We start from the raw sequence: 15,098 nt of genomic DNA, 5'->3' as shown, positions 1-15,098 counted from the left end.
TCTGTGTCTTTTTTCCTGTCCTGCCCCTAGGTTCTTCAGAACAATTTTTTTTGTTTTTTTTTAAGATTCCATATATATGTGTTAGCATACGGTATTTGTTTTTCTCTTTCTGACTTACTTCACTCTGTATGACAGACAGACTCTAAGTCCATCCACCTCACTACAAATAACTGTTTTGTTTCTTTTAATGGCTGAGTAATATTCCACTGTATATTTGTGCCACATCTTCTTTATCCACTCATCTGTCAATGGACACTTAGGTTGTTTCCATGTCCTAGCTACTATAAATAGTGCCGCAATGAACATTGTGGTACATGTCTCTTTTTGAATTATGGTTTTCTCTTGGTATATACCCAGTAGTGGGATTGCTGGGTCATATGGTAGTTCTATTTTTAGTTTTTTAAGGAACCTCCATACTGTTCCCCATAGTGGCTCTATCAATTTAATTCCCACCAACAGTGCAACAGGGTTCCCTTTTCTCCACACTCTGTCCAGCATTTATTGCTTGTAGACTTTTTGATGATGGCCATTCTGACCGGTGTGAGGTGATACCTCATTGGAGTTTTGATTTGCATTTATCTAATGATTAGTGATGCTGAGCATCCTTTCATGTGTTTGTTGGCAATCTGTGTATCTCCTTTGGAGAAATGTCTATTTAGGTCTTCTGCCCATTTTTGGATTGGGTTGTTTGTTTTTATGATATTGAGCTGCTTGTATATTTTGGAGATTAATCATTTGTCAGTTGCTTCATTTACAAATATTTTCTCCCATTCTGAGGGTTGTGTTTTCATCTGGTTTATGGTTTCCTTTGCTGTGCCAAAGCTTTTAAGTTTCATTAGGTCCCATTTGTTTATTTTTGTTTTTATTTCCATTTCTCTAGGAGGTGGGTCAAAAAGGATCTTGCTGTGATTTATGTCATAGAGTGTTCTTCCTATGTTTTCCTCTAAGAGTTTTATAGTGCCTGGCCTTACATTTAGGTCTCTAATCCATTTTGAGTTTATTTTTGTGTATGGTGTTAGGAAATGTTCGAATTTCATTCTTTTACATGTAGCTGTCCAGTTTTCCCAGCATCACTTTTGAAGAGGCTGTCTTTTCTCCATTGTATATTTTTGCCTCCTTTATCAAAGATAAGGTGACCATATGTGTGTGGGTTTATCTCTGGGATTTCTATCCTGTTCCATTGATCTATATTGCTGTTTTTGTGCCAGTACCATACTGCCTTGATTACTGTAGCTTTGTAGTATATATAGTCTGAAGTCAGGGAGCCTGATTCCCCCAGCTCCATTTTTCTTTCTCAAGGTTGCTTTGGCTATTTGGGATCTTTTGTGTTTCCATACAACTTGTGAATTTTTTTGTTCTATATCTGTGAAAAATGCCATTAGTAGTTTGATAGGGATTGGATTGAATCTGTAGATTGCTTTGGGTAGTAGAGTCATTTTCACAATGTTGATTCTTCCAATCCAAGAACATGGTATATCTCTCCATCTATTTGTATCATCTTTAATTTCTTTCATCGGTGTCTTATCGTTTTCTGCATACAGGTCTTTTGTCTCCCTAGGTAGGTTTATTCCTAGGTATTTTATTCTTTTTGTTGCAATGGTAAGTTGGGGTGTTTCCTTAATTTCTCTTTCAGATTTTTCATCATTAGTGTATAGGAATGCAAGAGATTTCTGTGCATTAATTTTGTATCCTGCTACTTTACCAAATTCATTGTTTAGCTCTAGTAGTTTTCTGGTAGCTTCTAGTAGTTTTCTGGTAGCATCTTTAGGATTCTCTATGTATAGTATCATGTCATCTGCAAACAGTCATGGTTTTACTTCTTCTTTTCCAATTTGGATTCCTTTTATTTCTTTTTCTTCTCTGATTGCTGTGGCTGAAACTTCCAAATCTATGTTGAATAATAATGGTGAGAGTGGGCAACCTTGTCTTGTTCCTGATCTTAGAGGAAATGGTTTCAGGTTTTCACCATTGAGAACGATTTTGGCTGTGAGTTTGTCATATATGGCCATTATTATGTTGAGGTAAGTTCCTTCTATGCCTAGTTTTTGGAGGGTTTTTATCATAAATGGGTGTTGAATTTTGTCAAAAGCTTTTTCTGCATCTATTGAGATTATCATATGGATTTTATCTTTCAATTTATTAATATGGTGTATCACATTGATTGATATATGTATATTGAAGAATCCTTGCATTCCTGGGATAAACCCCACTTGATCATGGTGTGTGATCCTTTTAATGTGCTGTTGGATTCTGTTTGCTAGTATTTTGTTGAGGATTTTTGCATCTATGTTCATCAGTGATATTGGACTGTAGTTTTCTTTTTTTGTGTCATCTTTTTCTGATTTTGGTACCAGGGTGATGGTGGCCTCGTATAAAGAGTTTAGGAGTATTCCTCCCTCTGCTATATTATGGAAGAGTTTGAGAAGGATAGGTGTTAGGTCTTCTCTAAGTGTTTGATAGAATTTGCCTGTGAAGCCATCTGGTCCTGGAATTTTGTTTGTTGGAAGATTTTTAATCACAGTTTTAATTTCAGTGCTTGTGATTGGTCTGTTTATATTTTCTATTTCTTCCTGCTTCAGTCTCGGAACATTGTGCTTTTCTAAGAATATGTACATTTCTTCCAGATTGTCCATTTTATTGGTATATAGTTGCTTGTAGTAATCTCTCATGATCCTTTGTATTTCTGCAGTGTCAGTTGTTACTTCTCCTTTTTCATTTCTAATTCTGTTGATTTGAGTCTTCCCCCTTTTTTTCTTGATGAGTCTGGCTAGTGGTTTATCAATTTTGTTTATCTTCTCAAAGAACAAGCTTTTAGTTGGCAGGTGGATACTTAACCACTGTGTCACCAGGGAAGTCTCCCATGTTGTCTTTTAAACATTCTTCATATGAAGACATCCCTTTTGTAGAAGTAGTACTGCTATATATATAGATTTCTATTTTTATTTATTAATTTTTATTTGGGATAGCATAAGCAATTTCAAATTTATTTGAAATTTGAAATTTCAAAATTATTTTAGCTACATCTATAGTTGATGTACAATAAATAAGTTAATCCTTTTCCTGTTGTTGAACATTTGTTTTATTTATTTTTGTGTTTTTGATGCCCAAATGAATGCATTAAGCATTTTTCTTTCTACTGAACTATATCCATAGGATAAATTCCCAGAAGTGGGCTAACTCTGCCATCAAAGGATATGAGAAGGTTTAAAATTTTTGAAATTTTTTTTCTAGGAGAGTTTTCTGGTACCTTCATTACTCCTAACAGTTCATGAAAGTTTATGGTTTTACTATGAACATCTCAGCAATGAGAAATAACATCTTAAACTCATTCATATGCTTAATATATTATGTACAAAATGGTGCACCACTGTTGTTTTAATTTGTATTCCTTTGATTATCAGCAAAAATCAACTTTTCACAAATTATTATTAATTATTTGTCTTCTCATTTGATTTACCTGGCCATGTATTTTATTCATTGATCTGTTCATTGCTATATAAGTTGCTATATACTGTACATGTTAATAGTTAATATAAAAAGCACTGTTTATAATATATCCTATTTGTAACACATTTTTCATCTCTTTCTCAGTAATGTTATGTTTTTATTGACACATTTTAAAAATTAGGATAATTTTAATGTACATTTCTAGTGTAACATTTCTAATATGTTTATATCCGGTCTTACTATTTTTGAAAGTTATGTTATCCCAAATGACCCTAGGAAAAATAATCACTTACTTTATGATCCTATACAGATGGTTAACCAGACTGGACTTTTTGTTTATTCGTTTTATTTATAAAAGTGAAAGGAGTTATACTTAATTATCTTCTAAGTGTCTTCTTGCTACCAAATTCTAAATCACTTTCTTGGAGAAAAGGATGGATGCCCAGGCTAATTCCATGCTATTTTTTAAATCCATTTTGTCTTAGCCAAAATTACACCAACCTTAGCCTCCCTTTTTATTAAAATTTAAAAATAAATACTATATTATAGCTTTATATAATATGCAAGTTTTCTAATATTTTAGGTCTTTTGAGTGTTTTATTTCTGTAAATGGAATTTTAGTGACAAAACTACTGAGTTTTTTTTTTTTTTAATTTAAAACAGAATTATTGGATTCAATATGGAGGAAGACAGGATGAGAATCAGTAAGTTCTCCATTTAGAATGTTTATTTGTAATGAGAAGAAATACTTAGAATCATATTTATTATAAAGAATTTGGGATCTATGAAATAGGCAAAAGGATATAATTAGAAGAGCTCTGAACTGGGAATTAGGAGTTCTGCATTCTGATCTCAGCTCTTCTTCTTATTTCCAAGGCACCTTAAATAATTTATCTTCCTCTCTGGGTCTCATGCTTTTCCTCACATCAAGGGGTTGAATCAGGTGATCTCTAATGGCTAAGTGTTCTGTGACTCTAAATCAGAGAAAATTGGATGATGTTTTTGATTTTTTAGTAGGAAAAAAAACAATTAAATTATCTTTTTCATGCTAAATTTTCTCACTGCATTTATTTGAAAGCATCACATTCGGAAAGTTTTACAGCAAGCTAAAATATTAAGTGTCATGAACTCAATCAGAAATGAAGAAAACTCAATTTTTAAAATGATAGATGTCAAAAGTCAGTTTACATGTTCTGAGCACTTCAAGGAGTCATAGAATTTTGGAGTTACATGTTTGAGATTGTCAACTGAAAAAAAAATGCACTCTAAAATTGAGAGTTATGTTTTATTCAGTGGATTTTCTGAGGACTTCAAGCCCAGGAGACAGCCTCTCAGATGGCTCTGAGGGACTGCTCCCAAGAGTTAATGGAGGAGCCAGGATGTGTGGGAGCTTTGTAACAAAAAGCAGACAGTCAGAATAGCAAAAGATTACTGTTAATTAAAGAAAACCAGACACCTCTAGTTAATTTAGGGTTTACGCTTTTCTTTGTATGGGAAGATTCAAGAGCCTGGGTTCATTGAAATCATTCCTTTGATATGCACCTCAGTTCTCTGGGGCCAGTGTCCTGTGTTTTCCCATCCTGAGTCCCCTCAGGGTGCACCACTGGGGGGAGGCTGCAGTGCCTGACTGCTTGATGGTCGCAACATCCTTCGTTTACTGATATGGCAGGTGGCATTCTTAGTCCACAAGATCTTGATGTCCAGGTTATTATCAAAATCGGAAACTGAGGCCCTGACAAGGCAAAGGACTCAGTGTCTCACCATGAAGGACTGGCAGATCCAGACCTTCTTATTCAAAATCTTGGGCTCTTTCACTGAGTTTCAAGGGCTCAACCCCTGGGTGACCTCAAATTATTGCAAGAGATCCAAGAATGTATATGCATATTTGGATTTGCTCAATTTGTATATATTGAAAGGGCATCATGCTATTGTGTGTGTTCACAAAGTTTGACACAAACTCATGCCTTCTATCTTGGAATAGTTGAGAATCACTACACTTGGACATAACTTATTTCAATTCAACCACCTTTCAGTGATGTGCTCTATATTCGAGACATATAATACAACACTCTGAGCATTGTAAACATGCACGTGATCACTGTTTCATGCTCTGTTGGTACTCAAAGTCTAATCTCAAGGGGTTTACATTGTGGATACAATGAACTGTAATAAAGGTTGCTAAGAAGATTTAGAGAAGTGAAATAGAGCACACTCATTGGGAAAATAGAGAAGAGCTTCATGGAGGCAATGGCATCTAATTTGATCTTGAAAGATGTGGACTTGTGAACCACAAAATTATACAATATGAAGTCATAGACTACCTGAGTACGGTATCCTTTGCCTTTGAACATCTTTATTCAATGGGATATTGCTATTTCAACTTTTTTTTTTGAATGGGCAGGGTCCCTTCAGGAGTGAATGTGGAGGGGGCAGAAGTTCACGGATTATCAACACGGAAAAAGTCATCACCCAAGATAGACCGAGACCTAAGAGAGGGTAAGTATTGTTGCACTTTTACTCTTAGAAGGAGGGGAAGGGGAGGCTGGGACTTGGCCAGTTCTTACCCAGATCAGGGCAGAACCCATTTTCACTGAAAAATAAAGAATAGGACTAAACTACTCCAGCTCATAAAATTCTGAAAGGAAGTCTCAAAAACAAGAATGACTCAGGTGTGTATATCACTACCTTTGGTTTTCAACAAAAGTGCTACCAAATTCACTCACAGGAGTCCTGTGAGCTAGGCAGGGACTATATGATCATTGCCATCCTCAGTTGAATACCCGAGGCTTGGAGAGGTTACCTGGCTTACTTCTCTCACATTGGAGGGGAGTATTAGAGAGCATGGAATAGACTGTGTATCGGGGGAACTTGAAGAGACAGGTCACATGGGATATTAGTTAACCTAAGATCCTTGAGGCACATATCTGATTAGAGCTTTGAGAAATCAGTAGAATTTAGATTAGATTGACAGAAATGTGGAGGGAGCCATTCAAGTGGATGAAACAAAGGACACAAAAGGCTCAGAGATGGAGACAGCAGGATATTAGATGCCTGTTTACATAACCTCAAAATGACTGGAGCCATAGGTGGAGTGTTGCCAAACATAGGTTTTAAATAGAGCCAAACAGTGTTGTAATCATAACTTATTAGCAAGTGTAGTACTAACAACAGTAGTAATCCTTAACAATTATTATTATTTCTATATGTTTTACAATTTTCCCAGCAAATTTATACACAGTTCATTTTAATACTGGCAGCATCTCCTGTGAGACAAGTGTCCCCCACTTCACAGGTAAGAAAACTGAGGCTCACAGAGATTTAGTGACCTATCCAAAGCCTCAGAGCTTGTAATATGTTAAGCAGGCTTTTGAATCCAAATCCCATTTTCTGTTCTTCACCTGATGATGGAACATACAAGTGTCTAGATATCTAAAATGTATCCCCTATTGGTTAAATAATTGCAAGATAGGAAGAGGTTTTTCAAAAACCTGCATTGAGAATAAGTACAGTCCCCCTTTCCTCAGCAAGAGAGATGTCAGCACATTCCTCTAGCTGATTTGAAAACTTCTGGCTCTCTGCAGCTCTCACATTTCCCAGCCCTTTCCTTCCTCAGCTTCCAAGTCAGTTTGAGGCAGTAAACAGGATAATATGCTCATCTAATCTGACCTGGACCTCAGTTTGTAGTCACCAAACCCAAGCTATTTTACGAGTGCCAGAGAGCTTCATGGTCAGCCAGAGTTCACGTTGCTTTTTAAGCTGAGAAATCACCCAGGAAGTACATGCCAGTAATCCGGCACTTTGCTGCAAACGTTTGGGAAGCTCCAGGACAGATGCCAAGTTTCAAAGCATTTTTTTCCTGACTACCAGGGGGTCTGATGTCCAGCAACTGACTAAGAAGGCTAATGGGAAGAGTAGAACAGAAAACTACACAGGATGGAGAGAGGTCATGTTTGACTGGGTTGCCAAATTCTATCATTTCTTCCATTGAATGGGCTAAGGAATCATAGGATGTTCCTTGGGAACCTACTGGAAAGCCTTCTGTGCAGTCACTAGAGATCAAAATATGGTCTAAATTAAGAACAGTGGTAGACAGAGGCAAATTTCCCAATGAGAAGACACTTTCAACATCTTAGTCTGGCTGAAAGCAGATGTCAGGGAGGCAAGAAAGGATGCGTGCTTCCAGATTAGAATATATTTCAGCTTTTCTCATCTTCCACAAAGAGATTGTCATCTACTCTGGTTACCTAACAGTATTTAGTAGTATTCGTACGGGATGTCTCCCGAGCATTAAGATGGGAGTGACTCAGGGCTACTGCACCCCAGAGTGACTCCAGTCCTTGGAATATGCATGTCATCTTATTAAAAACATCTGTCACTTATCCATTCTTCTTTCAACCACCAGTATTCCAAAAGCCCTGCTTGATAATAATCCCAGATTCAGAGGGGGTATAGTAGAAATAACTTTGAACTTGGAGTCAGGAAGCCTATCTTAGTCTGATGTTCTCCAGAGTGGTGGGTAACTAGAGACTCACTCTCTCTGATCCTTATGATCCTCACCTGTAACAGAAGGATAGCAACTCTTTGGAGAGGATGAATATGAAAGTCTTTTGTAAACTGTAAAGAGCGGTGCTCATATAAGGGCTTGTTAGCACACTCCCGTCGTAACTTATATGACCTTGTCATATTTATGGTAAAATATATCTTCTTGCCATGAGCCATAGGTAGTGAACACAAAAGAGCATCTTCCTATAAGATTCCTCTTTATTGCAAATGGAGAGTCAGAGCCAGGCACATACTTTATGAATGAGAGAAGAATTAAGTTGTTTAACTAAATCTCCTTAGGCTGTGGTTAAGAGTTGGCTAAAGCTGTCAAATCAGATCCCAGGAACCACAACTTATTGGACTACATTTTTATTTTTATTTTAATGTTTTTCTCTGTCTGTCGTGCTACTAGTCATTTATAGGGTGGTAGACTTGCATTTTTGAATGGCAGGATTTATTTTTCCTTTTATATTTTTGTTTTCCTTTTGGTTAGTGGGTAGGTAGTTGCCTGTTTTTTGTTAAATGGATATGTGGGAAACCTCTGTATGAAACTCTGTGCTTAGTGGTGGTTGTGCGAGCTACATGAAAGGCAGATGTCTAGTACAGATTCTGCCCAAATCTATTCGAATTTAGGTATTTTAGACTCTGTGTTGAACTCTTTCCCTTCACCTGATCTTTGTATATTGCTTATGCCATGGTTGGGGAAATTGTCAATATCCCAGTAGCTCTCTTTTAAATATAATCCATTATGCCATATACTTATTAAGATATCTCATTCAAACTTAACACAATATACCAGGCATATTTTAACAATTCAAAAATGATCATCATAATAATGGAAAATACTTATACAGAGCTTAAGCATGGTAGGCATTTTTCTGAATGTTTTAAAATAACTTTTGAAGTCATGTTTTAAAAATAAACTAATATATTTAAAGTGATACACTCTCAATATAGAAAATGAGAAAAACATGGTAAAGTACAAACCAACCTAGTCCACTAAACCCTTGATCTGTCTTCCATTTCTATTCAAATTTTATACTAGAAAATTATTTCCAGTGAACGTACAAGTATCTTGTCTTTCTTGTTGAAGGAACGTCTCTTTCTATGTTTCTGAATGGAAATGGAATATGCCGTTCACTTTTGAATACTTGAGGGACAGTCTCAATGTGGCTATGGATCTTAACTATATAGATTAGAGCAACCTTTCCCAAACAAACTGTGTTTTTTGTTAAGAGGTCCATTCCATGCTGTGAAAACATTTAGCACAAAGGTAGAAGCTTACAATAACATACACTTACTATCTCACAGCTTCTGTGGGTCAGGACTATGGGGGTAGCTTAGCTGGGTCCATTGCTTCAGGGTCTGTCACAAGGTTCCATCAAGTGTTGATCAGGGCTGACGTCTCTTCTAAAGCTGGGAAACTATCTTCTTCCAAGCTCAGATGACAGAATTTGGTTCCTGAAGGCTATTGGACTGTGGTTCTCAGTTTCTGGTTGACTGTTGGCTGGAGGTTGCCCTCAATTCCTTGCCGTGTGAGCCTGTCCAATACAGCCACTTGTTTCATCAGACTATAAGCTGAGAAAGCAACAGATTGAGTCAACCAGTAAAATAGGAGTTACAGTGTTATGTAACCAATCAAAGACGTGAAATCCCATCACCTTTGCCATATTCTATTAGTTAGAGGCAAGCTTCAGGCCCCACCTACACTTGAGGGAAACAAAGTACACGAACCTATGAGTACCAGGATGCTGTGACCATTAGGGGCCAACCTAGAGTCTCTCTGCCATAGGAAGGAATGAGGGAGGAAGGGAGGGTGGGAGGGTGGGAGGGAGGGAAGGAGGGAAGGAGGAAAGAAGGGGAAGAGGGGAAGGAAGGAATGAGGGAAGGAGGGAGAAAGCAGGGAGGGAGGAAGGGAGGGAGGAAAGAGTGAAGGAAGAAAGGGTGGGTATTGTGTTTATTTAAGGGTGAGAACTGCTGCATATTATATTGATATTTAGGATATTCATAATGCCTGTTCACATATTAAAAGTTCCAAGAAGTCCTCTTAAATTTTGTTTACTCCAGTACTTCACAAACATATTTGATCAATAAACTCTTTTTTCATTGAAAACTTTTCTGTAGAACACAGTTTGAAAAACATTGAATTGTAAGAGATATATAGATATAGATAGATATAGATATAGATATTTATGTATGTATTTTCTATTCATCCAAAAGATTGATACTAAAACTGGGAGCTTGTGGATATATTCCTGGAATCCAAGATATTCTGTATTTATAAATTTTGATGGCCATTTAAAAAATTAAGAGGAAAAAAAAAATTAAGAGACGCAACTAGTGGGTCATCCGAATAACCACTTATAGCCAAGGACTGCCATGAGATTTCATATCTCAGTGGGTATGGATGCAGTTACCATCACATTGGCATTGGTTAATAACACTTCAATGGTCAAAGACTAATAAGAATTGAAGTAGGACAAACTTATGAATAATGTATTAAGACCAGATGAAGGCCAAATTTCATCATGGTCCACTAAGATTCCACAGTAGTTTCAACAGAGAAAACTTGTAGTAGAATGAGTCATTACACACCAAGAGCACTCTGATGAATGCTGGCTCAGAAGAACCAGGGCCAGATCACTCATTAGAATATTCATGTGGAACATTGCTTTTTAGTTTCCACAAAATAACATTAACCATTTTATTGATATTGTTAATTTGAATTTAGCAGGTTTTATGGTCTTGCTTTTATTTAATCTTGTAAATTGGTTTGGGTATGATAGTTGTATGAAGCTATAAAAATAAATACTGTACTTACAGTTTTATGATTACAAACATGGAAGTAAAACTGCAGTACAAATAATTTGTCAGCACTGAAGCATCTTAGGGAATTTTTGCTTTAACAGATAACGTATGGTTATACGTTACTCAAGATTGAGAAACACTGTCCCATTATTTTAATATTCCATTAATCATGGGCTGTAGTAACTCTTTTATCCCAACTGGACTAATAACATTCAGTGCTGTTCCCTAGTTTGACTAATCTGTTTTAAAGCCAAAGAGTAGACATCAATTTCAGTTGTCTCCTTCTCCTTCAATGATGTGTTTTAGACCAGTATGCTGGTGACCATTGCCCAACTGGGGAGGATGGGAGGAGCCCTTCTCACCCCCGGGCCCTCCATGGTGAGCTGCTTTTGTTGACAGGCATCAGGTCCCTTAGGAGGAATATTATAAAGAGGAGAAAAACAAGTTTTGCTTTTCTATTCAGTTTTCTGGTTCAAGGTGTTTGTACCTTGCTACATTGGAAGATTTCCTCACCATCAGAGGCTTTGTCCTTCAGTCCTATTCTCTATGAGGAAAGAACCATGTCAGGTCTAGATTTTGTAATTTCGCCACCTAAAACATAGCCCCAAAGCATCATGCTTTGAAGAGCCAATATGGAGCTAATTTTATAAAGTTGTGAGCTCTGTCCAGTGAGGGAGCAGGTGCCTACAGGAAACTCTCTCGTGGGATATATATATAGATAGATAGATAGATAGATAGATAGAGATATAATTTGCCCAGAGAGCAGAGAAAAAGAGATTTTCCAAAAGTCAGACCATCCAGAGTCAGTAGGTGGTAGAAAGAAGACTGGGAAGGAGTCAGGTGACTTGGTTATGACTGTCCTGATGGGCATTTATTCCCTGAGTTACTTGGTGAAGGTTTTGCTCTGGATACCGGTGGAACTGTGGACACAAACATGTCGTCAAATAATTTTTTTCTCTCTTTCTTTCTTCTTTTTTTTTTTTTTTCAATTGTTTGGTTGTCCTGCTATCTCTTTTAAAAATCTTTACCTACCCTGAGGTCATGTCATCCAGTAATTGCATGAGATGTTGTGGCAGAGGTAGGAACCCAGGGCTGTGGAGAAGGGAGGGGCCCACTGCTGAGAGAATTCTGGAAAGTCTTCACCCAGAAGAATTCTATGAGATGCCCAGTCTGTTCTGCAGGATCATCCCTGGAATCAAGTGAAAAGAAAATAGTTTAGCAATCCCCAAATCCTATACAAATGTAATATATTAATTACGACATCATGGGGAAACCTGGTAGCCAGGAATCTGCCTTTTTCTTGAAACCATATTGTGTTTCTCAGACTTCCAGATTTTTAATTTGTCTTTGAGTTCCTAAATATTCATGAGGAAACTGACTCCTGAACTTCACATTGAAAGCTGTTGGGTGTTCTGTGCTTCCCGCCTTGGGGACAGAGGTAACAAGGACAACCATGTGTTTTGTCCCTGCAGGTGGCCCTCTGCTCTATGAGAACATCACGTTCGTCTACAACTCTGAGCAGCTGAACGGGACTCAGCGCGTCCTCCTGGATAACGTCCTGTCGGAAGAACAGTGCCAGGAGCTGCACAGCGTGGCTAGTGTGAGGACCAGGAGCCCCACTGTGCTGGTCTGGCCTGAGCATGGAAGAGCTTTGGTCCTGGACTTACTTGGAGCCAGGAAACCAGGCCTGAAACGTTACTTTCTTTAGGAGAAGGAAATTGATTGTGGAGGCACTTTCATAGCCTTTGGGTTAGGGTGATTGTAGTTTTGTCCAGCTCTGGACATAGCTCTTGGGTCTGGAAGAGCTAGAGGCTTAATTCCTAGGACAACTGTATCCAGCATGTGCCCTGCCTATCATATAAAGTCGCTGGGAAAAATCTCTTTATTTTTATCAATAATTAATCAATATATGAATTATTTATGTGCTGCCTTTTTTTTTTTTTTTTTTTTTTTTTTTTTTTTTTTTTTTTTGTGGTACGCGGGCCTCTCACTGTTGTGGCCTCTCCCATTGCAGAGCGCAGGCTCCGGACGCGCAGGCTCAGCGGCCATGGCTCACGGGCCCAGCCGCTCTGCAGCATGTGGGATCTTCCCGGACCGGGGCACGAACCCGTGTCCCCTGCATCGGCAGGCGGATTCTCAACCACTGCGCCACCAGGGAAGCCCGTGCTGCCTATTTCTACAGAAAGTTGTGGCACCATTTTATAATGAAAATGCGGGGTGAAAGTTAAATCAAGATCCCTCTTTTGGTTGGAAGAATTAATGATACTGGAATCCTAGAATAAAATGGAGATGGTTCTGTGCGTTGACTTTGCTTCTCAGCTTTGTGGCAGTCAAGGCAGAAAGGGAGATGTGATGAATTCATAATCCTCATTAATAAAGCACCTTGTATTTTGCTTCTAGGGAATCATGCTTGTTGGTGATGGATACAGAGGAAAAACTTCACCCCATACACCCAATGAAAAGTTTGAAGGTGCAACTGTCCTGAAAGCACTCAAAGTAAAACTTAACTTCTTTTGGATTTGAATTCCTAATTGTCAACCCAGGATCTTCTGGGCATGGCAGATACAGGGAAGAGAAGGGTTTAAGATATAGACCTATCAGGTCATTGAAGGGAGCGAGTATGAAACAGCACCTTCATTGTTTTTAATCACTCCCTCATTCCTCCATTCGGTTAACAATTGCAAACTCTACTCCCTAGATTTGCATCTGACAAATAATACACAACCCTCTTGTCCTCAAGAAGCTCAAGGTCCAATGGTGAAAACGTACTCAAAAAAGTTATCAGTCTGTACTGCGAGAGGTGTTTTTGTAGAAGAGCGAGGAAAGTGTTCTGAGAGAAGAGAGGGATAATTAGCTTTCAACTTTCCCTCATTTTCCTAAACCAAATCCACAAGTCTCTAGTAGTATTCCCACGAGCCAACAGAGAGATGAGCATCCTATATTGGCTTAATAAAACCTAGCATCCGGTTTCCTCAAGCCTTCCAATCAACCCAGTGGGTTCTAATATTCTTCTTTTTCTTCAGTTTGGTTATGAAGGCCGAGTCCCCCTGAAGAGTGCCCGTCTGTTTTATGACATCAGCGAGAAGGCTCGAAAGATTGTCGAATCCTATTTCATGCTGAACTCAACCCTGTATTTTTCCTATACACACATGGTCTGCCGCACAGCCCTGTCTGGTGAGATTCCAGAGTCTGAACGTGTTCCCTTTTACCCACAGTGAAATGAGAAAGAAAACAATGCAGAACAAAACTCTATGAACATGTCAGACTAACGGTTCAGAAGAGTTCTCCATTTCTAAAACAACAGAAGCTTACTCACTCTGATTTTCCCTTCCCTCTTTGTCTACTTTGCTGGTCCCCTAAAGTATTAGAAGACCATCACGCTGCCTATTTTCCCTTTCAAATCCATTTCTTCTGCTTGCTACAATCACACAGAAAAATACTTTTCTGCTCTAGGTTTCACTTTTCAGGGTTCAAGAACCTGGAAATTACAGTCACCACTATGCCCACCAGCATTGAGGGGAAGCATAGAAGATAAAAAGGGTTGCTGAAAGAAATGTTCTTAAAAAGGCAGAGACCTCCTCACTCCTTGGCATCACTATTTTTTTCTCTACATCTTCTCTTCTATATCCTCCTGAGGAGGAGGGGAGAGAGAATGTCACAGAAGTAGACTTTTCCACTTGTGAACCTTCAGCTGCATCAAATCTTTTCTTTTCGACGTTTGCATTTTCTCCTCATCCTTTGACTGCCCTGCACAAAGTACAGCCCATGAAATGCATGGAATTTCTGCATGTATATTTATAGCGGAGAACTTTTATAGCTGAAGAGACAGGTGTGACTTGCCTACAGTTTTTTACATCAAGTTCATATCAAAGCAGGACCAGAGTCTCTTCACAGTGCTTGCCCAGTGTTCTTTAACCTGCTCTGCCTTCTGATCCTCTAATTTGCAAGGGGCACCAGCCATGGGAGAAGACAGATGGCCAGCTTTGCTCTTGGAGTTTACAGCATTCAATTTCTCATGCTTCCCTGTTCCCTTTTCTGGCAGGTCAACAGGATAGAAGAAATGACCTCAGTCATCCCATCCATGCTGACAACTGCCTGTTGGATCCAGAGGCCAATGAATGCTGGAAGGAGCCTCCTGCTTACACATTCCGGGACTATAGGTACCGCCAGCATCTGATTCAGAATCGCTTTTGCCCAACAGTTATCAAAACCCCATGGAAACGAGAAAGCTGATCTGTTTTGCTTGTCATCACATTCATCTCGATGAAGCAGAGATGCTCAAATAATCTTCTGAAGCAGCT

The 15,098-nt window shown here is 38.5% G+C and overlaps 1 protein-coding gene across 2 annotated transcripts in view; it reads left to right on the top strand.

Moving 5' to 3' along the window:
• Positions 1-15,098, top strand: part of P3H2 (prolyl 3-hydroxylase 2) — a 158,145-nt gene that overhangs the window by 131,586 nt on the left and 11,461 nt on the right. For both annotated transcript variants that reach the window (XM_059065696.2, XM_067034231.1), the window contains exons 7-12: positions 4,111-4,151; positions 5,849-5,943; positions 12,270-12,397; positions 13,198-13,293; positions 13,821-13,971; positions 14,840-14,957. In XM_059065696.2, the coding sequence (XP_058921679.1) occupies positions 4,111-4,151; positions 5,849-5,943; positions 12,270-12,397; positions 13,198-13,293; positions 13,821-13,971; positions 14,840-14,957 (629 nt within the window). The remainder of the gene's footprint in view (positions 1-4,110; positions 4,152-5,848; positions 5,944-12,269; positions 12,398-13,197; positions 13,294-13,820; positions 13,972-14,839; positions 14,958-15,098) is intronic.

This window comes from Kogia breviceps, chromosome 5 (assembly GCF_026419965.1).
Source record: "Kogia breviceps isolate mKogBre1 chromosome 5, mKogBre1 haplotype 1, whole genome shotgun sequence".
In the NCBI taxonomy this organism is placed as follows: Eukaryota; Metazoa; Chordata; class Mammalia; order Artiodactyla; family Physeteridae; genus Kogia; species Kogia breviceps.
Note: the sequence above shows the minus strand (reverse complement) of the source record. Positions and strands in the feature narration are given on the sequence as shown.